This window comes from Dryobates pubescens, chromosome 28 (genome assembly GCF_014839835.1).
Source record: "Dryobates pubescens isolate bDryPub1 chromosome 28, bDryPub1.pri, whole genome shotgun sequence".
NCBI classification, from domain to species: domain Eukaryota; kingdom Metazoa; phylum Chordata; class Aves; order Piciformes; family Picidae; genus Dryobates; species Dryobates pubescens.
Window position 1 is genome coordinate 3,868,116 of NC_071639.1, and position 25,241 is coordinate 3,893,356.

General features: G+C 51.1%; 1 protein-coding gene across 1 annotated transcript in view; it reads right to left on the bottom strand.

Annotated features, from left to right (window-relative positions):
* The window catches only part of RSPO3 (R-spondin 3), an 86,801-nt gene that overhangs the window by 13,274 nt on the left and 48,286 nt on the right, over nucleotides 1-25,241 (bottom strand). Inside the window, exons 3-4 of the mRNA XM_009909533.2 lie at nucleotides 21,464-21,610; nucleotides 18,863-19,060 (exon numbers count right to left, since the gene is read on the bottom strand). Of these exons, the coding sequence (XP_009907835.1) occupies nucleotides 18,863-19,060; nucleotides 21,464-21,610 (345 nt within the window). The remainder of the gene's footprint in view (nucleotides 1-18,862; nucleotides 19,061-21,463; nucleotides 21,611-25,241) is intronic.

Genomic DNA, 25,241 nt, shown 5'->3' on the forward strand with positions numbered 1-25,241 from the left:
TAAATCCCACACACTGAGAGAGTTGGGGCTGTTCAGTCTGGAGAGGAGAAGGCTCCAAGGAGACCTTATTGTGGCCTTCCAGGATCTGAAGGAGGCTGCAAGAAAGCTGGGGAGGGACTTCTGAGGGTGTCAGGGAGGGATAGGACTGGGGGGGATGGAGCAGAACTAGAAATGGGGAGATTGAAATTGGCTGTGAGGAAGAAGTTGTTCCCCATGAGGGTGGTGAGAGCCTGGCACAGGTTGCCCAGGGAGGTGGTGGAAGCCTCCTGCCTGGAGGTGTTTGCAGCCAGGCTGGAGGTGGCTGTGAGCAACCTGCTGCAGTGTGAGGTGTCCCTGCCCATGGCAGGGGGGCTGGAACTGGCTGAGCCTTGAGGTCCCTTCCAACCCTGACAATTCTATGATTCTATGACTTCAGAGGTCCCCTTTCAAAAAGGTTGACATGACATTTCACTTTGGCCACCTTCAGGCATTTCTAAAGAGTTTCTCTCACCCACTGAGAGGAGGTGAGCAAAGGCAGGCAGTGTGAGCTTGCAGCCCAGAAGGCAAATCACATCCTAGGCTGCATCAAAAGCTGTGCTGCCAGCAGATCCAGAGAGGTGATTCTGCCACTTTGCTCTGGTGAGACCTCACCTGGAGTACTGTGTACAGGTCTGGAGCCCTCAATATGGGAAGGACATGGACCTGATGGAGAGGGTCCAGAGGAGGGCCATGAAAATGATCAGGGAGTTGGAGCAGCTCTGCTATGAGGCCAGGCTGAGGGAGATGGGGGTGTTCAGCCTGGAGAAGAGAAGGCTCCAGGGAGACCTAATAGCAGCCTTCCAGTACCTACAGGAAGGATGGAGAGAGACTGTTTGTAAAGGCCTGCAGGGACAGGATGAGGGGCAATGGCTTCAAACTAGAGAAGGGCAGATTTAGATTGGATGTCAGGAAGAAGTTCTGCAGCATAAGGGTGGTGGAAGACTGGAACAGGTTGCCCAGGGAGGTGGTTGAGGCTCCATCCCTGGAGATATTCAAGGTGGGGGCTCTGTGTCCCTGCTGACTGCAGGGAGCTCAGACTGGATGAGCTTTGGAGGTCTCCTCCAGCCTGGACCATTCTATGGTACTGTGATACCTGGCAGCTCACTAGGTAGAGAGCAGCTTGTGGAGAGGGAGATTGGGATCACACCAAGACTCTTGGCTTGCCTCTGAAAGCTTGCCTCCAACCTTTCCCTAGGAATCTCAGGGAGCTATCAAAAGTATCTCAGGTTCTGATCTTGCAAGAAGTGGAACTAGAGTGGTTGGACTTGCCCTTAAAGTTGCCTTTTGCAACCACAATGATTCTATGACCTCAGGTCCTCGTCAGCCTGCTAGGTGGGCTGCCAAAGGCCAGCGGAGTGGACAAGCTGGCAGGGTGCTCCACAGGAACCTAAGAGGAAGGCAAAGCTGTTTCCAAATCTGCCTGCTTGCTTCTGAGGCAGATTTCTGGGAACTGTGATGACTTTGATAATCTGGTATTTTCCAGTCCTTTGGAAAATCCAGCTCTATAAAACATCACACACAAAAAAAAGGCAAAGGAAAGGAACAAAGGATTTCTAAGCAGAGGTCATGAAGGACAGTCAGGGAGGGAAAAAAGCCTTGAATGCAAATATTTCCACATTGCCTATAAGTCTTCCATTCAAAATGAATCACAGAGAGAAATTGTCCATGTAAAATTTTTATCCAGGCTGTCTTGCCTTCTTTTTCATTCTTCCCCCCCCCCTGAAGAATGTGCTAAGTTTCTTCTTTTTTAATCCCTCTGGGAAGGAGCTGTGCATTTCTAGCTGCCTGCAGTGACACAGGCTTTGCACACTGGAGTGAGCAGCCAGCTCGATGAGTAGCCTCAAGTGGAATGTGAAGAATGGGGTTGGTGTGTGACTGTGCATCACAGAATCACAGAATCAATCAGGTTGGAAAAGACCTCAGAGATCATCAAGTCCAACCTGGCACCCAACACCTCATGGCTAACTAAACCATGGCTCCAAGTGCCACATCCAATCCCCTCTTGAACACCTCCAGGGATGGGGACTCCACCACCTCCCTGGGCAGCACTTTCCAGTGGTCAAATACTCTTGCTGGGAAGAACTTTCTCCTCACCTCCAGCCTAAACCTCCCCTGGCACAGCTTGAGACTGTGTCCTCTTGTTCTGGTGCTGGCTGCCTGGGAGAAGAGACCAACCCCCACCTGGCTATAACCTGTAAAGAGCAAGAAGGTCTCCCCTGAGCCTCCTCTTTCTAGGCTAAGCAACCCCAGCTCCCTCAGCCTCTCCTCACAGGGCTGTGCTCCAGACCCCTCCCCAGCTTTGTTGCCCTTCTCTGGACACCGTTCAGCTTCTCAACATCTTTCCTAAACTGAGGAGCCCAGAACTGGACACAGGACTCAAATTGTGGCCTAACCAGTGCTGAGCACAGGGCAGAATGACTTCCCTGCTCCTGCTGGCCACACTATTTCTGATCCAGTCTAGGATGCCATTGGCCTTCTTGGCCCCCTGGGCACATTGCTGCCTCATGTTCAGCTGCTGTCAACCCCCAGGCCCCTTTGTGCCTGGCTGCTTTCCAGCCACTCTGACCCCAGCCTGTAGCACTGCATGGGGTTGTTGTGTCCAAAGTGCAGCACCTGGCACTTGGATTTGTTGAATGCCATCCTGTTGGCCTCTGCCCATCTGTCCAGCCTGGCAAGGTCCCTCTGCAGAGCTCTCCTACCCTCTAACAGATCAACTCCTGCCCCCAGCTTGTTGTCATCTGCAGATTTACTGATGATGGACTCAATGCCCTCATCCAGCTCATCAATGAGGTATTAAAGAGCATGGGGCCCAGCACTGATCCCTGGGGCACACCACTGGTGCCTGGGTGCCAGCTGGCTGTGGCACCATTCACCACCACTCTCTGGGCTCAGCCTCCAGCCAGTTCCTACGCCCAATGTTTCAAAGCACCAGCTCTGCTTCAGTCGGGGCTCAGGGTTCTTCTTTGCAGAGTGTTATTCCCTTGCCCATCCTTCAAGGTGGCAGGGGCCAGGATCACCTCCTGGCACTCCCTCCCACCGCCCACATCTGTACAAGCACTCAAGTCAGCTCATCTGAATTTGAACTCAATCCTTCTGCTGTAAGCAATGCACATTTCTGCTTAGGCAATAAACATCTGTCGTCTGCCAGTCATTAATACTAATTACAAATGGCCACTAGCTCGTGGGATCCAAGTCCTCCAGCTGAGACTTTTCTCAACCCTGACCTTGCTGGGGCTTTGTATAAAAAAGTGTTCAGAAGGGTCCTTCACAGCTTGAAGCCAACAATCAGTGCAGCTTGGAGCCAACAATCAGCGCAGCTTGCAGAGCAGCAGCCTTTAGATTGTGCACTTAGAACGAGGGGTGATGGGGAGGGAGGGAGGGAGGGAGGGAGGGAAGGAAGGAGGCAGCACAGAGCCTGAAGCAGCTTTCCTTGAACTGCTTGAAGAGTTGTAGACCTTTCTGCAGGCTAATGACAGGGAGAGAGGCACTGTCCATAATGAAACTGGTGCATCCATTAGATGTTACTGTAAATGAAAGGTTGCCTGAATGAAGGGCTGTTCATCTCATGTTTCAGGAATGTAGCTGTGTTTCATGTCTTGAAGCCCTGTTTGCCTTTTAAATGGAGTTCTGCAGATGACAAATGAGAAGGGGAACTGCAGAAAGCAAATGGGCAGAAGCAAATAACATGCTTAAGAACAAAGCAGAGGCATAACTGGAGCTGTAAATCTTTCTGCTGGGGCTACTGTTTGCTGTAGCTGTAGGAGAAGGGTTAGAATTGAATTCCTTTAGTGGATCATAAAAGCAACAGAAAAATCCTCACAGCTGATCATTAGCTTCTGGCTTTAATATCACCTGCTTGTTTCACCCAGAGACAGCTGGTTCATTCTTCTCACAGAATCATAGAACTGTCAGGGTTGGAAGGGACCACACGGATCAGCCAGCTCCAACCCCCTGTCATGGGCAGGGACACCTCACACCACAGCAGGTTGCTCACAGCCACCTCCAGCCTGGCTGCAAACACCTCCAGGCAGGAGGCTGCCACCACCTCCCTGGGCAACCTGTGCCAGTCTCTCAACACCCTCATGGAGAACAACTTCCTAACATCCAATCTGAATCTACCCATTTCTAGTTTTGCTCCATCCCCCCCAGTCCTATCACTGCCTGACACCCTCAGAAGTCCCTCCCCAGCTTTTTTGGAGCCCCCTTCAGATACTGCAAGGCCACAATAAGGTCTCCTCAGAGCCTTCTCTTCTCCAGCCTGAACAACCCCAACTCCCTCAGTCTGTCCTTATAGCAGAGCAGCTCCAGCCCTCAGCTCACCCTCATGACCCTTCTCTGGACACCTTCCAGCACCTCCAGATCCTTCCTGTAATAGAAGCTCCAGAACTGGACCCAGTGCTCCAGGTGGGGGTCTCACCAGAGCAGAGCAGAGGGGGAGAAATCATCAAATCACAGAAGTGACTGGTTGGCAAAGTCCTTGAGATCATTGACTCCAACCACTTTGGTACTATCCTGGATTCCAAGGAACTAAAGTGAAACTATTCAGGAGCTGCTTTAGCTGAGTTTTGCATGGCCAGTGCGTTTTGAAGCGATAAATGTAGGTTTCCCCTTCCTCCCCTTCCCCCCCTCCTTTAATTTCTGGCCACTGCAAAATTGCTTCACCAAAAATGACTTGGGGGGGGGAAGAAATGATACTTCCTTGCATCAGGCCTTTAAATCAGCTCATTTGTATTTGTTTGCATCAGGCCTTACAATGAACTCACTTATGTTGAGGGCCAGGCATCCTGCACTGCGCCCCCTCGTAGGCCACATCTCCATCTGCTCTTGAGCCGTGCATCACTTCCCTGGCAGCGAGGTGCTAGCTGCTGTCTCTGGTGGATTTAGGCTAACAAGTTTGCTGACATTTTCCATAGGAAAATCCAGCCCTCTGCTCCTCCTGCAACAATAATTCACAGCTGATGCAGGCAAAGGCAGGCACGAGCAGATATCCAAGCGATGCAAGCAGCTCGAGTGGGCAAAATGAAAGGCAAATTGGTTCTCACTTCCTTGACTCAAGCCCAAATGAAAGTCTGAGCTGGGTAAAGGCAGCAGGAGGCCTTATGTTGATGTCAGCGGGCAGAGATCCCTGGATTTGTGCTCTGTAAGTGTGCAGCATGGCTGGCTTTCTCTGGAAGCCTGACAGAAGGGAAGAGGCAAGAAGCAAAAAGTGAGGAAATGTGGTAGCAGTTTTAGGAATGCTTATCAAAGTCTTATTTAAACCCTTGTGGTCAGAGGGCTGGAGCACCTCTCCCATGGGGACAGGCTGAGAGAGTTGGGGCTGTTCAGCCTGGAGGAGAGAAGGCTCCAGGGAGATCTAATAGCAGCCTGCCAGTACCTGAGGAGGCTACAGGAGAGCTGGGGAGGAGCTTTTCACAAGGACCTGTCGTGTCAGCACAAGGGGCAATGGCTGTGGGCTGGAAGAGGGGAGGCTGAGACTGGAGAGGAGGAAGAAATTCTTCCCAGTGAGGGTGGTGAGACACTGGAACAGGTTGCCCAGGGAGGCTGTGGATGCTTCAGCCTTGAAAGTGGTTAAGATGTTAAGGTGCTTAAGGTGTTAAGACCACGCTGGATGAGGCCTTGAGCGAGCTGGGCTGGTGGGAGATGTCCCTGCCCACAGCAGTGGGCTTGGAACTAGATGTATTTAAGGTGTCCCTTCCAACCCAAACCATTCTGTGCTTGCCAGGCTACGAGGCTAACTTACTGAGACTGTCTCTGATGGATGTTTGTCTGACCTCCTAATAAATCTTTCATGACAGATTCCCACAACCTGATCTTGATGATCTCTGGTAATAACATTGGATGTTCCCAGCTCCTTGGGAATGCTTCTTTGCACCTTTGTAAAGGGCAGTTATGGCAGCCAGTGCTTTCTTCATCGTTTTGAGAGGGAGGAGAGCTGGGAGGTGGCAGCCTGAGCAGACCAAATGCTACATCAGGTGTCAGAGCTGGCAGGGAGAGTGGGCTGAGAAGAGACAAGGCTGGAGATGCAGAGGCTTGGGTGGGGAAAAGCAAACAGAGCTGCCTGGGTGGGGAAGAACAGGCGAATATCCAGCAAGATCAGGGGAAACAGCAGCCAAAAAGTGCTCCTTTGTTTCCACTTTGCTCCAAAGGAGGGCTGAAAACCCTTCCTTTATAGCTAGCTCCAAAGTACTCCAAAGCCAATGGGCTTGCAGTGGTTCTTGGATCAGGCCCTTTAAAAGGAAGACAATGGTGAATGAGTGTCCACGACAGGCAGTGTCCTAGCAGCACTGCTATACATGGAAGTGTTCCACAGCCCAGGATTTAGCTGATTAAACACTGCTGCATGTCTCACCAGTAGGACTGAAACATCCACTGCCTGATTTACTCTCTAGCTCATGTGCCCCAAATGTTTGGAATTGTTGGACTAGAACTGCTAGATGTGCCAGCAAGCTTCTCTCTTGTGTTTGCTCTTCTTCCCAAGACAAAGTGTTGAGGGGGTTTAGATCTCCAGGTGGGGAAGGCTGGGGGAGCCCTGATGTCAGCAGCCACTTCACTTCACCTCTGGTTTGTGGAAATATTGCCCAGAGCTGAGAAAACAACTTGCTGTGGTCTTCTGGAGAGTCAGGAGAAAGAAGTTGTCAAGAGTAAGAAGCTCTCAAGGTACCTTGCTGTGGTACACAGCCCAGAGGAGGCTCATTTCCTCTTCCAACTGGGACAAACTTGTCCCTCCCTCAGGAAGAGCTACTTAAAGCACTGCAAGTTAGGATAAGGACCTGGAACCATTGACTGAAGTGGTGTTAGAAAGATCAGAGTGGAGAGATAGGTTCCTGGGGGTGTACATGCAGTGCAAAGAATTAACGTGGGGTAAGAGAGAACATTGCTCTGCTCTTTCACTCATGGTCTCTGCCCTGTGCCACAGCCTCCTCTTTGCCTCTCCCTGGAGCTCAGCAATGTGAAGCTGCTGCAGGTGTCACAGATAACTTGACAGCAGCCCCATGGAGAAAGACCTGTGAGTCCTGGTGGACAACAAGTTTTGCATGGGCCAGCAATGTGTCCTTCTGGCCAAGAAGGCCAATGGGATCCATGGGGTGCAGTCAGAGCAGTGTGTCCAGCAGATCCAGGCAGGTTCTCTTCCCTCTCTACTCTGCCCTGGTGAGGCCACACCTGGAATATCCCATCCAGTTCTGGCCTCCCCAGTTCAAGAGGGACAGGGATCTGCTGGAGAGAGTCCAAGGGAGGGCTATCAGGATGATTAAGGGACTGCAGCACTGCCCTATGAGGAGAGGCTGAGAGCCCTGGGGCTGTTCAGTCCGGAGAAGAGAAGACTGAGAGGGGATTGAATAAATGTTCATAAATATCTGAGGGCTGAGGGTCAAGAGGGAGGGAACAAGGACAATGGATATAAATTCCAGCACAGGAGCTTCCACCTCAACATGAGGAGGAACTTCTTAACTTTGAGGGTCACAGAGCCCTGGAGCAGGCTGCCCAGAGAGGTTGTGGAGTCTCCTTCTCTGGAGACTTTCAAGCCCTGTCTGGATGTGTTCCTGTGTGACCTGTGCTGGGTTCTCTGCTCCTGCTCTGGCAGGGGGGTTGGACTGGATGACCTCTGGAGTTGCCTTCCAACCCCTAAAACCCTCTGATCCTGTGATAACTGAAGCACAGCTGTACCAAGGAAGAAAACCAGAGACCAGTCAGACCTTTGTGTGCCTGCACAGCATAGCTGGGAGTTTGTCTGGGGGCTCTGACCTGCATTCCTCTTCCCCAGACAAATCTCCTGCGGAGGGAATACTCCCAGTTAGTTTAGATGCAGGCCAGAAGGTTGCCCTCAGCCTCGTGGCCAGGTAGTGGACTTTTGCCTGCTTTTCTTTAGCAGTGTAGACACAGCTACACCTAAACTTCCCCACCTAAAGCTGGAGCTGCTCCTCTCAGTCCCAAGCAATATGATTCCAGAAGGAACATTTTAGAGACTTGGTGCTGAATGAATACCTGATGGGCACTTGGAAGAAGGAGGAAGAGGGGCTCCTAGAGGTTTCTATTCCTTCCTAGTTTTCCTGCACAGCTCAGGCATCTAAAAGATAGTCAGGCAGCCAATTCCAGAGCACAAGGAGGCACCAGAAGGGAAGATCAGAAAGAGAACAAGAGCTGCTTTCTATCCCTTATTTGGTTTAGTGATCTGAGAACAGCTCTCGCATCGCTTTTGAGCAGAAGAATGCAGGCAGCTTTTTTCTGATTCACTTCCCTGACAGGAGCAGCTGACCACATGCCTCTCTCTCAGCTTCAGCACCTTATGAAGAGGTGGATGCTGTTTGTCACCAGCATGCCCAGCACATTTCTTATAGCATGCTCCAGGTGACATCAGTGCAGCTGAGTAACTTCCCCTCGGCTCCCAGGCCCCCCAGGACAGGGGGAGATGGAAGGTGGCAAGAGAGGAGCTGGCAGCAGGAGAGGAGAACTCCCAAGGAGCACAGGGACAGCAACCTGTGAGGCTAAAGCCAGTTTGATGTCTGACAGGTTGGTGCACCCACAGCCATTGTCAGCCTGATTGTTCACAGAGATGCATGTTAGTGAAGGAATACAACCTTGGTGTGGTGCACAGACCTCCTCACTCTCTACCTGAAAGCAGCTTGCAGCCAGGCGGGGCTTGGTCTCTTCTCCCTAGTAACAGGGGACAGGATGAGAGGAAATGGCCTCAAGTTGCACCAGGGGAGGTTCAGGATGGGCTATGAGAAGGAAACTTCTTCACTGAAAGAGTTCTCACAGCCTGGAAGAGAATTCAACTGCAGTTGAATCCCTGTCCCTGAAGGTGTTTCAAAGAGGCAAGATTGTTTTGATGGAAGATCATTTTGTTCAGGGATGTGGTGCTGAGGGACATGGGCTAGCACCAGCCTTGGTAGAGTTAGAGAATGGTTGGACTGGACCACCAGATGGATACAGAACTGGCTTGATGCCTGCACCCAAAGAGTGGCTGTCAATGGGTCCAGGTCCCAGTGGAGGCCAGGGACAAGCAGAGTCCCTCAGGGATCAGTCCTGGGACCAGGCTTGTTCAACATCTTTTTGGGTGCCATGGACAGTGGCACTGAGTGCACCCTCAGCAAGTTTGCTGATGACACCAAGCTGTGTGGTGCAGCAGACAGGCTGGAGGGAAGGGATGCATCCAGAGGGACCTGGACAGGCTGGAGAGGTGGGCACAAGCCAACCTCAGGAGGGTCAACAGGACCAAGGGCAGGGTCCAGCAGCTGGGTGGAGGCAATCCCAGACACAAATCCAGGCTGGGCAGGGACTGGCTGGAAAGCAGCCCTGAGGAGAGAGACTTGGGGGTGCTGGGGGACAAGAAGCTCAGCAGGAGCTCTCAGTGTGCACTTGCAGCCCAGAAAGCCAATCAGATCCTGGGCTGCATCAAGAGAAGTGTGGCCAGCAGGGCAAGGGAGGGGATTCTCCCCTTCTGCTCAGCTCTGGGGAGACCCCACCTGGAGTACTGCCTCCAGTTCTGGAGCCCCTATGACAAGAGGGATCTGGAGGTGCTGGCCTTCCAGTATCTGAAGGGGGCTACAAGAAGGCTGGGGAGGGACTGCTCAGGATCTCAGGGAGTGATAGGACTGGGGGCAATGGAATGAAGCTGGAGGTGGGGAGATTCAGGCTGGAGGTGAGGAGGAAGTTCTTCCCCATGAGAGTGGTGAAGCCCTGGAATGGGTTGTCCAGGGAGGTGGTTGAGGCCCCAGCCCTGGAGGTGTTTAAGCCCAGGCTGGATGAGGCTCTGGCCAGCTTGATCTAGTGTGGGGTGTCCCTGCCCATGGCAGGGGGGTTGGAACTAGATGATCCTTGTGGTCCCTTCCAAGCCTGACTGATTCTATGATACTACTACAATGACTGGGTGATCTCAGAGGTCTTTTCCAGCCAAAACAATTCCACGATGCTAGGACAGTGCCACAAGTGCAGAGGCACTCATCTTGAATGGCTGAAACATGTCAGGACTAGGAGGTGTGATGAGAATGTAATGTTCATGCTAGCACAAAGAAAATAAGCATGCTTGTAGCAAAATGCAATACTGCAGCTAGTGAGCTCTGATTTTAAGGCCTCAGTTTGCAGACAGTAACCAAATAGGACCTTCAAAACTGCCTGTGATTACATTTGGAGAATCATAGATTCAGAGAATGGGTTGGGCTTGGAAGGGACCTTGAAGATCACTTTGTTCCAACCCCCCTGCCTTGGGCAGGGACACCTCCCACCAGCCCAGGTTGCTCAAGGCCTCATCCCATCTGACTCTGAACACCTCCAGGAAGGGAACAGCCACAGCCTCCCTGGGCAACCTGTGCCAGTGTCTCACCACCCTCTCTGGAAAGAATTTCTTCCTCATCTCCAGTCTCAATCTCCCCTCTCCCAACTCAAAGCCATTGCCTTTCATCCTGTCACCCCAAGCTCTTTTCAAAAGTCCCTCTCCAGCTCTCCTGTACTCCCTTCATGTACTGGAAGGCTGCTCTAAGGTCTCCCCAGAGCCTTCTCTTCTCCAGGCTGAACAGCCCCAGCGCTGTGGTTGAAGTTTAAAAGTGGCTGTTCCCCCCCCTGGAATTACAGGCAGCACATCCTCTACTATTAGTTACTTTGGATTCACAGATTGACCCAACTCATATTGGTCCTATTTTCACTCTCTTAACCCTTCTCACCCAGATCTCCTTCCCAGCTCACTCCCTCCTGTGCCAGCCCCCTGGCATTCCCAGGACACCGTTTCCCACCGCGTTGCAACCAGCGGCTTCCCAGCTTCCACAGCCCCGGCTTTGAAGGCTGGAAATGTGTTAAAGTTAAAGAGTCAAAACCCCTGCAAGGAAAGGAAATCAGAGGTCCTCTTGGCAGCAACAAACAGAAAATAAACAAGCAAAGGCTTCACAAGACAGATCCCTCAATTATAGTAACTCAGGCTCCCCGAGGCCAGCGCTTGGCCCCGCTGGCGTAGGCAGGATGTAAACACAGGGATGCAGTAATTAGCTTGGTGTTCATCTGGAGGCCTCAGAAGTCCTGTGACCTGCCATGGAGTAAGGTCATTAACCATAACCACAGCAGTGACCTTCACACAGGACACCCCCATCTCTCACAGTTAGAGCAGTGAGCTGTGCACTGCCATCTCTCCCCGGCTCACGTGCTCCAGCCCTCGCCTTTTAAATGCCGACACACGAGGGAGAGAGGATGTGACTCTGGGGATGGGTTGTGACTGGAATGCCTTATTTTCCCACATAGCAATGGTTAGGGCTTAAACATGACTAAGGAGAAGTGCTCAGTACCAAAAAGCTGAAGAGTTTTCCCCAATTCCTCTGTTTCCCCCCCCTTTAAATCAGAAAAATGAGTTTCAAAACAGCACATTGAGGAATGGTTGGACTGGTGTGGGAAGAGAATTTGGTCTTTTGGTGGCTCATAGAGTATCAGACTGTGCATGGCTCCTTCTCTTAAAGGCAGTTCACCTTTGAATAAGCAGATGTGCAGCCACTGCAGTCACAGAATTGCTTTGGTTGCAGAAGAGCTCTAAGATCATCAAGTGCAACCCTCAGCCCAACACCACCATGGCCTTTAGACCATGGCCAAAGGTTTCTTGAACAACTCCAGGCATGGGGACTCCACCACCTTCCTGGGCAGCCTGTGCCAATCCCTCATGACTCCTGCAGGGAAAAAAAACTCTTAATCTCCAACCTAAACCTCCCCTGGCACAATTTCAGGCCATTTCCTCTCATTCTATCATCATTCCAGAAGAGACCAACACCCACCTCGCTCCAACTTCCTTTCAGGGAGTTGTAGAAAGTGAGAAAGTCTCTCCTCAGCCTCCATTACTCCAGACCAAACAACCCCAGCTCCCTCAGCTGCTCCTCACAAGACCTGTTCATCCATTACTACATGTCTATCAAAGCTGCTGTAACTCTAATTGGACCAACACTAAATGAAACTAGTACTGCTGAGGGGTTTGGAGCACAAGGCCTGTGAGGAGAGGCTGAGGGAGCTGGGGTTGCTTAGCCTGGAGAAGAGGAGGCTCAGGGGAGACCTTGCTGTCTACAACCCCCTGGAGGGAGGTTGTAGCCAGGTGGGGGTTGGTATCTTCTCCCAGGCACCCAGCACCAGAACAAGAGGACACAGACTCAAGTTGTGCTGGGGAAGTTTAGTCTGGATGTTAGGAAGAAGTTCTTTATAGAAAGAGAGACTGGCCATTGGAATGTGCTGCCCAGGGAGGTGGAGTCACCATCACTGGAGGTGTTTAGGAAGAGACTGGATGGGGTGCTTGGTGCCATGGTTTAGTTGATTAGATGGTGCTGGATGATAGGTTGGACTCAATCTATCATCATTGGACTCAATTCTATCCTATCCCATCCTATCCTATCCTATCCTATCCTATCCTATCCTATCCTATCCTATCCTATCCTATCCTATCCTATCCTATCCTACTCTATTCTATTCTACTCTACTATTCTATGTGTGTTGAAGGTCATGGAACCCCAATTTGATGTGCTGCTGTTCAAAAGCTGTGCAAAGAGGTAGCGAAACTCCCTTGGGTGCACTGTAAAGTTGGGGCACTTCAAGTGAAGATTAACTGCAGAATCTTTTCTTTGTGAGACATACTAAAGGGACAAATCAGTCTAGACTCCAGAGCCCTCAGTGCTCCATTGCTACAGGGATCCATATGGCATGGCTGCAGGCCATCAGCAGTTCTGAGCAAGCCAGGACATCTGGCTGGAGTTGGCTCCAGGTGTATCCCAGACCATGAGCACCACACTCAGTATAAAGGGAGAATTTAGCTGAGCAGAGAGCAGTCTTCTGTTAGGGCTCCCTGCTTCAGCTCCTCTTCACTCTTTTCCTACTCTTGGGGGCTGCCTTCCTGGATATTGTGACTGCTGCACTTTGTTTGGGCTGGGCATAACTTTATATCTCCTGTGTTTGCCTTGGTGCTAATTTGACTATTTCATTAGATTTCCTTTCCAACCTGTGGAACCTCCTTTTGCTGGTTCCCTTCTCTGCTGGGGAGGGGTCAGCAGGTGATAGAGCAACTGCCAAAGTCTAGCCCCAGGGATGGGCTGAATGCAGCCTATCTGTTGGCTTTTATACTGCCCAACCTCCTGAAATGTCTACCTTGGTCAGAACCACATGCTTCAATCTTTTAGTGAGTCCTTTAATCTCTTCACACTGAACACTTAGAAGTGTGTGTGTGTAGGGGGGGTGTTTAGTTGGGGCTCAACAGAAAGTCATGTGGTGAATATTCTCTTCTTGGCAGAGTGAGTCAGGCATGAAAATGTGCAATTCCTTCCCTACAAATCCTTTTGTGTGTGGTCCTGATAGTTGTCCTTTGGCCAGAAAAAGTCAGCCTCACACACTTAGAAGCAGCAGCTCAGAGGGACCTGTGTTTGGCCAGGCAGGGAAATAATGTTGATGGGTAAATCTGCAGGATTTGAAGAACTCTGCACATTGCACTTGTCCTCCACATCTATTTGATGGACAACTAATGGGCATGGCTACAGGAGACTTCTGATCCTCAACCTGTGCCTATCAGCCAAAGGTTGGAGACAAAGAGATGTTAAGTGTGGGGAGGTAAAAGTAACTCTGCACTGTGCTGGGGGTAAGAGGCAAGAAGTGTGAGGGGAGAGGAAGGTAGGAGAGGAAAGTGGAACTTAAAATCATGTAGTCAGGCAGGCTACAAAAATACCCCTAACACCATTATAGGAATAAAAGAGAATGATGACATTAATTACATTGAGGGTTGGATGGTACCAAAGTATAAAAGGAGTCTGTGTGTGAATCAGGTGGGAACTGCTGCATCAGAACACACTGACATCAGTTAATTTAGTAAATGAGTAAAAAGAACATTTCAGGCAGGCTGGGCTCTTTGTATCCTCATTATTCCCATTTCTTTGCATCCATTCTGCAAACACTAGACCTCCAGGCAGGAGGCTGCCACCACCTCCCTGGGCAACCTCTGCCAGGCTCTCACCACCCTCATGGGGAACAACTTCTTCCTAACATCCAAGCTGAATCTACCCATTTCTAGTTTTGCTCCATTCCCCCCAGTCCTATCCCTCCCTGACACCCTCAAAAGTCCCTCCCCAGCTTTCTTGGAGCCCCCTGCAGATCCTGGAAGGCCACAATTAGGTCTCCTGGGACCCTTCTCTTCTCCAGACTGAACAACCCCAACTCTCTCAGTCTGTCCTCATAGCAGAGCAGCTCCAGCCCTCTGCTCATCCTCATGGCCCTTCTCTGGACACCTCTCAGCACCTCAATATTCTCCTCATAACAAGGGCTCCAGAATTGGACACAGTGCTATGATTCTATGATTCTCTAAGTAAAACTTCATTTTGTAACCAGTGAGGTAACTAAAAGAGTCAGAGTAGGTCTCACAAGCATTAATGACATAGCAGCAGATAGGAGCCAATAAAAATTCAACCACCAGCCCTCCTCATCTGCTTTGTCTGGTTTTATGTAGCCATTCCAGAAACATAGAATCACAGAATTGTCAGGGTTGGAAGGGACCCCAAGGATCAGCCAGTTCCAGCCCCCCTGCCATGGGCAGGGACACCTCACACTACAGCAGGTTGCTCACAGCCACCTCCAGCCTGGCTGCAAACACCTCCAGGCAGGAGGCTTCCACCACTTCCCTGGGCAACCTGTGCCAGTCTCTCACCACCCTCATGGGGAACAAGTTCTTCCTAACATCCAATCTGAATCTACCCACTTCTAGTTTTGCTCCATCCCCCCCAGTCCTATCACTCCCTGACACCCTCAAAAGTCCCTCCCCAGCTTTCCTGTAGCCCCCTTCAGATACTGGAAGGTTTCCTGGGAGCCTTCTCTTCTCCAGACTGAACAGCCCCAACTCCCTCAGTCTGTCCTCACAGCAGAGCAGCTCCAGCCCTCTGCTCATCCTCGTGGCCATGCCCTTGCCTCTGAGCGATAGCAGCCCCTGAACTGACTAACATCCTGTCTCTGACCTCAGCTCCTTGAGCAAAGGCACTGAGGCGTCTGTGACGAGCACAGCCCGTCATCATGTGGTCTTTGCCCTGACTCCCTTGGCCACAGACAGCTACTGGAGATGGAAATGGCAGAGGGCTGGCCGAGCTAAGTCTCCCTTCACGGCCGTGAAGGAAAGATTAGCAGCGCTGCTGGGAACCGCCGGCTCCAAAGCCGCCGCCGGCACAGCTGAACTCCACAGCAGCGCCTGAGCAGCCGTGGGGACTTGTGCAACAGCACCAAATGCAGCTCCAATATTTCCTAACAATAAATAGAAACATATTTACTTTCCCTTTCCCAAAATGCTTTTGCTGTTACCTCTCTCTGTGCTCGCTGGCTGGACGCAACCAGCCCCGAGAGCAGAGCCTGGCTTGATTTCTGCTGCACTTATTCTGCTGTTCAAAGGGGAGCAGGAGTTTCTCCCTATGTAAGAAGGGACAGTGGCAGCAGAGAAGATAAGATGCCTGGAGATTAAGCTGGAAAGTTCCATTTCCCTGTTCCAATAGGAGCAGAAGGACCACCTTGAGCTTAACTCTCATTTTCCTGGCTTGTCACTGTATTCCATCCCTTCAAAGCTGTTTCACCTACTGCTTGGTGGGTGAATTTCCTCAGCTTGAGGAATTACATTTTTAAACCCCCCACAGTTTGAAATTCATCTCCCTGGGAAGGTGTAGGAAAGTGAATGGGGGAGCTTTTTGTGCCTTCTGAAAATGGAGTGGTGCATTTCAGAGCCTTTGAACGCTATGTCTGCCAGACACAGCCATAAAAATCCCAAAGGCATGGGTAGAGTGGGAGTGGAGGCTCCCTCTACCTACCTGGGCTTTTGAAGGAATTGCCCACTGAGTTTAAAACAGGCCAGAAAAATAGCTTGTGACATGTTCAGGAAGAAGAAAACCACCCCACCACCACCACCACCTTTATGCACCCAAAAAGAACAAGGGGAAAAGGTTCATCACTACGAAGGAATTCTTGTGGTGTGCAGCATTTTTCAAGCAAGGCTTGGCTTAGGGCCCATAAAACACAAGCTGACAGTAAAATGCATGAGTAGTTTCTTCTCAAGTGCCCAGTGCACAGGAACAGCAGGGGTTTCTCACACAGAAATGTCTTGTCCACTCTGAAGTGACTGCCAAATGGCCATAAGCAAGCACACAACATCATTAGCGCCTCCAAACAGCCCCGGTTTCACAATGCCAGAATCACACTGCACTTCTGTATTTTCAGCTCTGGCAAAAGCAGCTTGGGTGGATTCAGCAAAGGGCTCTTCCCCCCTGCTCTGGTGCCTGTGCTGTGAGCTGTGACACTGTGCAGGAGCAGAGGCAAACATGGACGTTTTGGACATGGATTCTAAGCCTGAGTGAATCCATAACCAGCTTGGCTTGGCCCTTCCCCTCTACCTCTTCAAGGTGCTGCCTGACACAGGGAGAAGAAGGTGACATCTGCCACCATAAGTTCCCATAAGTCATTCACACCTGATGTGTGACCTGTGCTGAATTCTGTGATCCTGCTCTGGCAGGGGGCTTGGACTCAATGATCTCTGAAGGTCCCTTCCAACCCCTAACATTCTGTGATCCTATGGAGCAATGTCAGCGTTGGTGCTCCACTACTGGTGCCCCAATACCTCCATAGCCCATGAAATGTGGGGACAAAACTTGAAGACTAAGTGGCACCACTCTGTGTCCAGTCAGGAGGTCCTTTCCAAGCCCTAACATCATAGAATCATAGAATCAATAAGATTGGAAAAGACCTCAGAGATCATCAAGCCCAACCTGTCACCACAGACCTCATGACTAACTAAACCATGGCTTCAAGTGCCACATCCAATCCCCTCTTGAACACCTCCAGGGATGGTGACTCCACCACCTCCCTGGGCAGCACATTCCAATGGTTAACAACTCTCTCTGGGAAGAACTTTCTCTTCACCTCCAGCCTAAACTTCCCTGGCACAGCTTGAGACTGTGTCCTCTTGTTCTGGTGCTGCTTGCCTGGGAGAAGAGACCAACCCCCACCTGGCTACAACCTCCCTTTAGGGAGTTGTAGGCAGCAAGAAGGTCTCCCCTGAGCCTCCTCTTCTCCAGGCTAAGCAACCCCAGCTCCCTCAGCCTCTCCTCATAGGGCTGTGCTCCAGACCCCTCCCCAGCCTCCTTGCCCTTCTCTGGACACCTTCAAGTCTCTCAATGTCCTTCTTAAAATGAGGAGCCCAGAACTGGACACAGGACTCCAGGTGTGGCTTAACCAGTGCTGAGCACAGGGGCAGAATGTCTTCCCTGCTCCTGCTGGCCACACTATTCCTGATGCAGGCCAGGATGCCATTGGCCTTCTTGGCCACCTCCCTTAGATCAGGAGATAAGATGAGAGGCCATGGCCTGAATTTGTGCCAGGGGAAGGTTAGGTTGGAGATTAGGAAAAATTTCCTTGCTGCCAGAGTGGTCAGGGATTGGAACAGGCTGCCCAGGGAGGTGGTGGAGTCACCACTCCTGAGGTGTTCAAGAAACCTGTGGCCATGGCACTTTGGGACAGGGTTTAGTGGCCATGGTGGTGTTGGGTTGATGGTTGGATTTGATATCTTAGAGGCCATCTCCAACCAACAAAGTTCTGTGGTTCTATATCCTTAGATAACACCCTTCAAAAGGGTGAAAAGCTCCAAAGCTCTTTAAGGTTTCTGTAAGTAACCTGCAGCAACCCTAGTGATGGTTTAACACCCAAACCATAACTTACAGCTTGGTACAACTGGTTCACAACAAGGGGCAGCTGCTCCACTTCTTCCACTCATCCCCAGGCTGAAGCCTGACTTTTGAGTTGGGAGGAAAGGGGGAAAATGGAAGAGCAGGAGGAAATGAGAAGGGTAGAGAAGTGGAAGAGATGGTGAGATGGGAAGGATGGAGAAATGGAAGAGAGGGGGAAATGGGAAGGATGGGGAAGTGGAAGAGATGGGAAGATGGGAAGGATGGTGAGATAGGAAGGAAGAGGATATGGAAGAGATGGGGAAATAGGGAGGATGGGGAAATAGGAAGGATGGGGAAATGGAAGAGGTGGGGAGATGGGAAGGATGAGGATATGGAAGAGATGGGGAAATGGGAAGGATGGGGAAATGAGAAGGATGAAGAAAAGGAACTATTCCAGCAACAATTCTGTGCCAGCCAAAGTAACTGCACTGGGAACAGATCAAGAAACTTCCCTGCTGCAGGAAGGGGAGGACAGGGAAGGATGGAACAGCAATCTCTGCTGAGTGGAATTTGTACAAATTGTTCTTTCACAGAGCTCTGGAGCATCTCCCATTCTTAAGGGGAGATGCCATTCACCAGCTGGCACACAGGGAGGGGAAGTTCTGCTGGCACTCTTGCTCATGGGGTGAAACCAAGTGGAGATTCCCTTGGCTGCCATGCAGTGTTGTGGTCTTTCTCCCACACTGGGACTCCATGAGCCAAAGGCAAATGGCAGGATCAGGCCATGTTGTAGAAAGAGTTCAGGGTGGGAGAGAGGCCACAACACTGCAACTGTCTTACCTGTAGGGAAGCATGAAACAGGAACTGGTTTGGAGGAACCCCATGGCTGAAGTGTGACATTTGGCTGCCTGATGCCCTCATAAATGGCTCCACCAAGGTGGATCTTTTTGCTCTGAGTTTCACATGCAACATCTGAGAGCTCCTGCAGCAGCACCAAGAGCATGCCTTCCCATCTAGCCCGCCCTGCCCTCTCTAGGTCACACGCAGTGCACGTTTTGAGCGGCGCCAGGACTTGATTCCCTCCAGGCGAGGGCCACAGCCCTCTCCAGCCCGTCGAGCACCACGTCAAGGGGAGCTTTAGTGAAGGCCTGGGGATTCAGACAGGGGTCATTCAACAAGCACAATACCAGTCTCATATGATGATAACAATGTGGTACCTTTTCCTTCCTTCTGACATTTCTTTCTTTGTACAATACACTTCCTGCTTTCGCTTGTGGCAGGGCAAGGATTGCCCCTTGCTGACGGATGCTGCACGATCTCTCTGAACCTTACTTCATTTCCTTTTCTGAAACCACATGTTTTTCCTCTCTTTGTGCAAGGGCTCCATGGACTCCACTCACTAGCTTCACAGTGCACTGCAATAAACATAGGAGAAGCTGAGCCCGGCCAGCATCTTTCTGGACACACAACAACGCACAAGGCTACATTCATTCAATTCTGCATCAGCTTAAAAAGTGGCCCAAAAAATGAATGGAAGTCATCAGGAGCAGTGGACTGGCAGGAGTTGGGCTGCTGAAAACACACTCCTAGGAAGCAAGGATGTCCAATAGTGCTGTCAGTCAGGGTGCTGTGTCATTCCACTCCTGAAACGTGGCAACGGGAAGGGCACAACCGGTCCCAGCCCAAGCAGTTAGTGGGGCTCGTGCTGAGGGTGCTTGGGTTTTGTGGAGGGACAGATCCTTGTGGCCTCAGTGGGATTACACTTGTGGCCATGCACGTGTGAAAGGAGAGAGGAGTCATCGTGTCAAGCTGCTGCAGCTGGTCTCCAAGGGAGTGAATGTGGGAATCAAGAGGATGCTAAAGGACCAAGTGATGTCAAAAGGCAGTGCATTGAGAATCAAGTGCCTTTGGGGATCTACCTGCTTGGTGTTCAGCTTAGCTAGCGAAAGGGCCATCAGCTGCAGCACATGCAAAGTGTAAGCAGGCAAAGCAGAGGAGGATTTGGGTCAGGTGGGGTGCAAGCTTCTCAGGAAACACTTGTGTTACAGTTTGAGAAGTGAGCTGAATGCACATCTTCTACTGCTGGGAACTCAGAAGGTGTGCAGCTGGACACTCATCCAGATAGTGTAAACACAACTGGGAGTAACCTTGGAAGCTGAAGAGCATGCTTTTTATCCTTCTTTTGTGCCATCTCCTGAGCACTCTTCCCTTGGTAGAAGATAGTAAGCATCTCTGTTTCCCTTTATGTTCACTGTAAACCGCTACTGGAGAAGGAAACACTTCTAACCCCTCTAGAAGGAGGGGCTTGTAAGTCAGCCTTTTTTTCCCAGCTCCAGAACTTAATTCCAAATTTTCCAAAGCCTAAAAATGTAACTGACCTCAGGCAATCTCTGGAGCCTTCCTCCAGTGAATTGTCCTGTGGATCACTTTGGTTTTCATATTGCACTGAAGCTCCCCTGTTAAAACAACCGGCCTTCACGTGCTCACACACACACAAAAAGGTTGTTTGTCCTCTGTAGCTTTAAATGGCTTTTCCTAGCTGAGACTGACTCATTGGTAGAGCAGCTGAGCCTACAGCTCTTGGAAACAGCCATCAAGAAACAAAAACTGATCCCTTGAATTTCATTCAAGGGCAAAAGGCTTTGCTTGAAAAGCAAACTCTGAACCCATCGCTGTCACTAAGATTGAAGAAGGGAAGTGCCAAGCTCCTGCATGGCATTTTTATTCCTGCATGACTCTCCCTCCAAAACATGCAATGCCAGGGAGAACTGTGCCCATGGTACACTGGGGGGGAGGAGATTTCCTTCATGGCCAGACTGTGCCTAAGTCCTCCCTGGTTGCTGGTGGCTGAAGAGGTCACCGCTTGCACCGCAGCTCACAGCCCTCAGCCACCACAATTCACAGCTTGGCGGACTAAAATAAGCTGAACCTTGCCACAGCTTCAGCCTGCCCCTGGCAGGGGGTGTCAACTGCAGCAGCCCCAGAGGCAAATATATCACTGCTTCTGTTTTCAGCCAGAGGGGTGGCAGAGGGATGGAGCAAACACTTAGGTGTGGTGACCTCCAAAATTGCCCCGGCGTGAATAAGCGGAGCCGGTGAGTCAGAGGCTGGAGGGACACAAAAGGAGGTCTCTTCTCCACAGCCAGTGAGTCAAGCTCATGCCTGCAGTGACAGTGCCACACTATTTGGTGGTTTATTTTAGTCCCCAGTGGCTGGAGTCAGGTGATGATGCACCATTTGGGGGGTTTAGGGTTGGTTTTGGTTGATTGCTTGCTTTGTGTGTGTGTGTGTGTATGTGTTACAGGTTTTGTGTCTTTAATGTTTTAGTTTCCAGCCTTCACCTTTGTGCAGGTGAGCTTCCAAATGCTGCCCCATGCATGCTTGGAAGGTAGTAGGAGGGAGCTGAAGCAGAGCAGTTAGTATTTTAATCTTCCAGCTACATGTGGAGCCTGGCTTGGGATTTTGGAATCCTTTGATGTTAGTAGAGCTGCATAACTCCCTAACAGAGCAAGCAGAAGATGGATGCCATTCTCCCTCAGGGCAGAGCAAGCAGGCCATATTTCCTGAGGCAGAATGGCCCTCAGCATCCAGGCTGAGTTTGAGGGGGTGCAGCCAGGCTTGTGCCTCTTGTGAAACGGCGGGCTTGGGAAATCAGAGCTGGTGTTTGTTGTGCTGGGGCACACATCTGGTGGTGCAGAGCATTCCCACTCCCAGCTGCACTGCCCTGGTGGTGTCACTGCTCTGGGAGCTCCTGCCCTGCTCAGATCCCCCAGCCCCTGTGAGCAAAGCAGCCAGGACAGGGGGTGGGCAGGACTTACCGATGCTGGTGCACTCCATCGTGTGGTTGTTGGCTTCCAGCCCATCGGGGCACTTTTCAAGGCACTTCCCACTGTACAAGTAAAAGCCACTTTTACACTTTGTGCAGAAGTTTCTGGTGAAGCAGGTCTCACAGTCAGCTTTACATTCTGAAATGCAAACAGGGAACAAAGGGGTTGCTGCTCTTTGCCACGACACACCGCGGGCTCTCTCACATCTCCCATAACCACACGACTCGAGCAGCGCCTTCCAAGGAAGCAAATGCTGAGGAGATCTTCTCCATGCACACACAGTGAGGCCTGCCACTAGTGACCCTGAGGTGCTAAGGATGGCCTGATGCTGCCCTCACACTGCTTGTCTTCCTGCAGACCCATGCAAAGGGAGGTGGTGGAGTCCCCATCCCTGGAGCTGTTCAAGAGGGGATTGGATGTGGCACTTGGTGCAGTGGTTTAGCACTCATGAGGGGCTGGGTGACAGGTTGGACTTGATGATCCTTGAGGTCTTTTCCAACCTTATTGATTCTATGCCAGCAGGAGCAGGGAGGTCATTCTGTCCCTGTACACTGCACTGGTTAGGTCACACCTGGAGTCCTGTGTCGAGTTCTGGGCCCCTCAGTTTAAGAAGGACATTGAGAGACTTGAAGGTGTCCAGAGAAGGGCAAGGAGGCTGGGGAGGGGTCTGGAGCACAGCCCTGTGAGGAGAGGCTGAGGGAGCTGGGGTTGCTTAGCCTGGAGAAGAGGAGGCTCAGGGGAGACCTTCTTGCTCTCTCCAACTCCCTGAAGGGAGGTTGTAGCCAGGTGGGAGTTGGTCTCTTCTCCCAGGAAACCAGCAGCAGAACAAGAGGACACAGTCTCAAGCTGTGCCAGGGGAGGTTTAGACTGGATGTTAGGAAGTAATTCTTCATGGAGAGGAAGAAATTCTTCATGGAGAGAGAGATTGGCCATTGGGATGTGCTGCCCAGGGAGGTGGTGGAGTCACCATCCCTGGAGGTGTTTAGGAGGAGACTTGATGGGGTGCTTGGTGCCATGGTTTAGTTGATTAGGTGGTGTTGGATGATGGGTTGGACTTGATGATCTCAAAGGTCTCTTCCTACCTGGTCTATTCTATTCTATTCTATTCTATTCTGTTCTATTCTATGATTCTATGAAAGAGCAGAGAGAGCACAGCACAGGATAAAAATGCTGAGCTTCTGCCTTGCTCTGACACACCACAGGCACTAATTATCCCCACAGGGTGCAGGTGCTGGGCCAGCTCCATGCTATCTATCTTCATTCATCCAGGAGAAATAAAGAATATGCCAGAATGTAGATGAGATTTGAGACTGGTTTGCTTCAAGATCTCTTCTCTTTTTTTCCCCCCTTCCTTCATTCTTAAATGATTCCCTGATGTTCAATCAAGTCCTGAACTGTTTTAGGCCTGCTCAAATTCTCCAGTTTGCACCAGTGGTGCATTGAGAATAGAACAGAATAGAGTTAAGGCAGGTTGGGACAGACCTTTGAGATCATCAAGTCCAACCTGTCACCCAGCACCATCTCATCAAGTAAACATTTCCCAGGTCTCTGACATTTTCTAAGGGGATATGCATTAAAACTTGTGTATGGCACAGCTCAGGTCTGATTCACAAGGCCACACACTTGAGCAAGCACATCACAGTGTCAGGTTACTCTGTAAGACTTTCCTCTGGGGTCTGATCATTAAACAACTTTTATTACCAGGTAAAAGCTGGAAGGGTTGCTTGCCTGTTGCTCTTATGGGTTTATATCACCTGTGGGATTAAAACCAGCCAATTCAACAGCAAAAAAATAGGAGAGTGAGGAGGACATTGAGATCTTTCCCAGCTCATTTATGGGTCAAAATAGATAGTGGGGCCAAAATGTTGCCTGAGTGGTAAAGAACAGTTAGATATTCTGTCTCCCAGCCTGGAGGTAAGAAGGACATTGAGACACTTGAACATGTCCAGAGAAGGGCAACCAGGCTGGGGAGGGGTCTGGAGCACAGCCCTGTGAGGAGAGGCTGAGGGAGCTGGGGTTGCTTAGCCTGCAGAAGAGGAGGCTCAGGGGAGACCTTCTTGCTCTCTGCAACTCCCTGAAGGGAGGTTGGAGCCAGGTGGGGGTTGGTCTCTTCTCCCAGGCACCCAGCAGCAGAACAAGAGGACACAGTCTCAAGTTGCACCAGGGGAGGTTTAGGCTGGAGGTGAGGAGAAAGTTCATCCCAGGAATAGTAATTTGCCACTGGAATGTGCTGCCCAGGGAGGTGGTGTAGTCCCCATCCCTGGAGGTGTTCAAGAGGGGATTGGATGTGGCACTTGGTGCCATGGTTTAGTAGTCATGAGGAGTTGGGTGACAGGTTGGACTTGATGACCTCTGAGGTCTTTACCAACCCTATTGATTCTATGATTCTGTGATTCAGTACCTGCTCCCAAACTAGGATAAAACCTGGCCAGATGAAACCTGGCCAGATGAAGAAACCTGGCCAGCTGCTACAGGCACTCAGGAGACTACACTGAGTGTGAGAAAAGCTGTCAAGAGACCAGGACAAACCACATCTTCAGAGACTGCAACCTGCCACCTTCTCTCCTAGTCACAGGGGTCAGGTGGGTACAGGCAGTGGGTTACATGGCTCCAGCCACTGAGATCCGGCATCCCTTGGCTCCCCCTCTTCAGAGCTGCCACCAGACCCTCCTGCTGCTAGAGGACAGTGCCTGGTGCCCACCAGCACTGCCTGTTTGCATGGGAGTGTGGAGGAGGCTTTTTAGTCTGGAGAGGAGAAGACTGAGAGGGGATTTAATCAATGTCTATCAATATCTGAGGGATGGGGGTCAAGAGGGAGGGAACAGACTCTGCTCACTTGCACCCTGTGATAGGAGAAGGAGCAATGGATGTAAATCCCAGCACAGGAGGTTCCACCTCGACATGAAGAGGAACTTCTTCACTGTGAGGGTCCCAGAGCCCTGGAGCAGGCTGCCCAGAGAGGTTGTGGAGTCTCCTTCTCTGGAGCATTTCCAGCCCTGTCTGGATGTGTTCCTGTGTGACCTGTGCTGGATTCTCTGCTCCTGCTCTGGCAGGGAGGTTGGACTGGATAATATTTGAAGGTCCCTTCCAACTCCTAACATTCTGTGATTCTATGATCCCATGGAGCAATGTCAGCATTGGTGCTCCACGACTGGTGCCTCAATGCATCCATAGCCCATGAGGTATGGGGACAAAACTTGAGGGCTAAGTGCCACCACTCTGCATCCCTTCAGAGGTCCCTTCCAACCCCTAGCATCCTGGGATCCTGAGGAGACAATCCCCTGGATCCATGGCAGGTCTTCCACACAGAGCTGAGATCCCTCAGCTTTAGGCTGGTTTGTGATCTTCCACCTGAACTCCTTGCTCAGGCTAATGTTTACTGCACTACCAGAACAGAAGTGAACAAAGACAGGGCCTGTCCACTTGTTCCTCTGTGCTCTGAGCTCCTAAGGAGACACAGCATTCAGGAGAGAGCCAACAAACCCAACACTTCCCCTTGCCTCAACTCTTCCCCTGGCCCCCAGCACTTCCCCTTGCCCCAGCACTTTCTCTTGCCCCAGCACTTCCCCTTGCCCCAGCACTTTCCCTTGCCCCAACACTTTCCCTTGCCCCAGCACTTCCCCTTGCCCCAGCACTTCCCCTTGTCCCAGCACTTCCCCTTGCCTCAGCAGTTTCCCTTGCCCCAGCACTTCCCTTTGCCTCAGCAGTTTCCCTTGCCCCAGCACTTCCCCTTGCCTCAGCAGTTTCCCTTGCCCCAGCACTTTCCCTT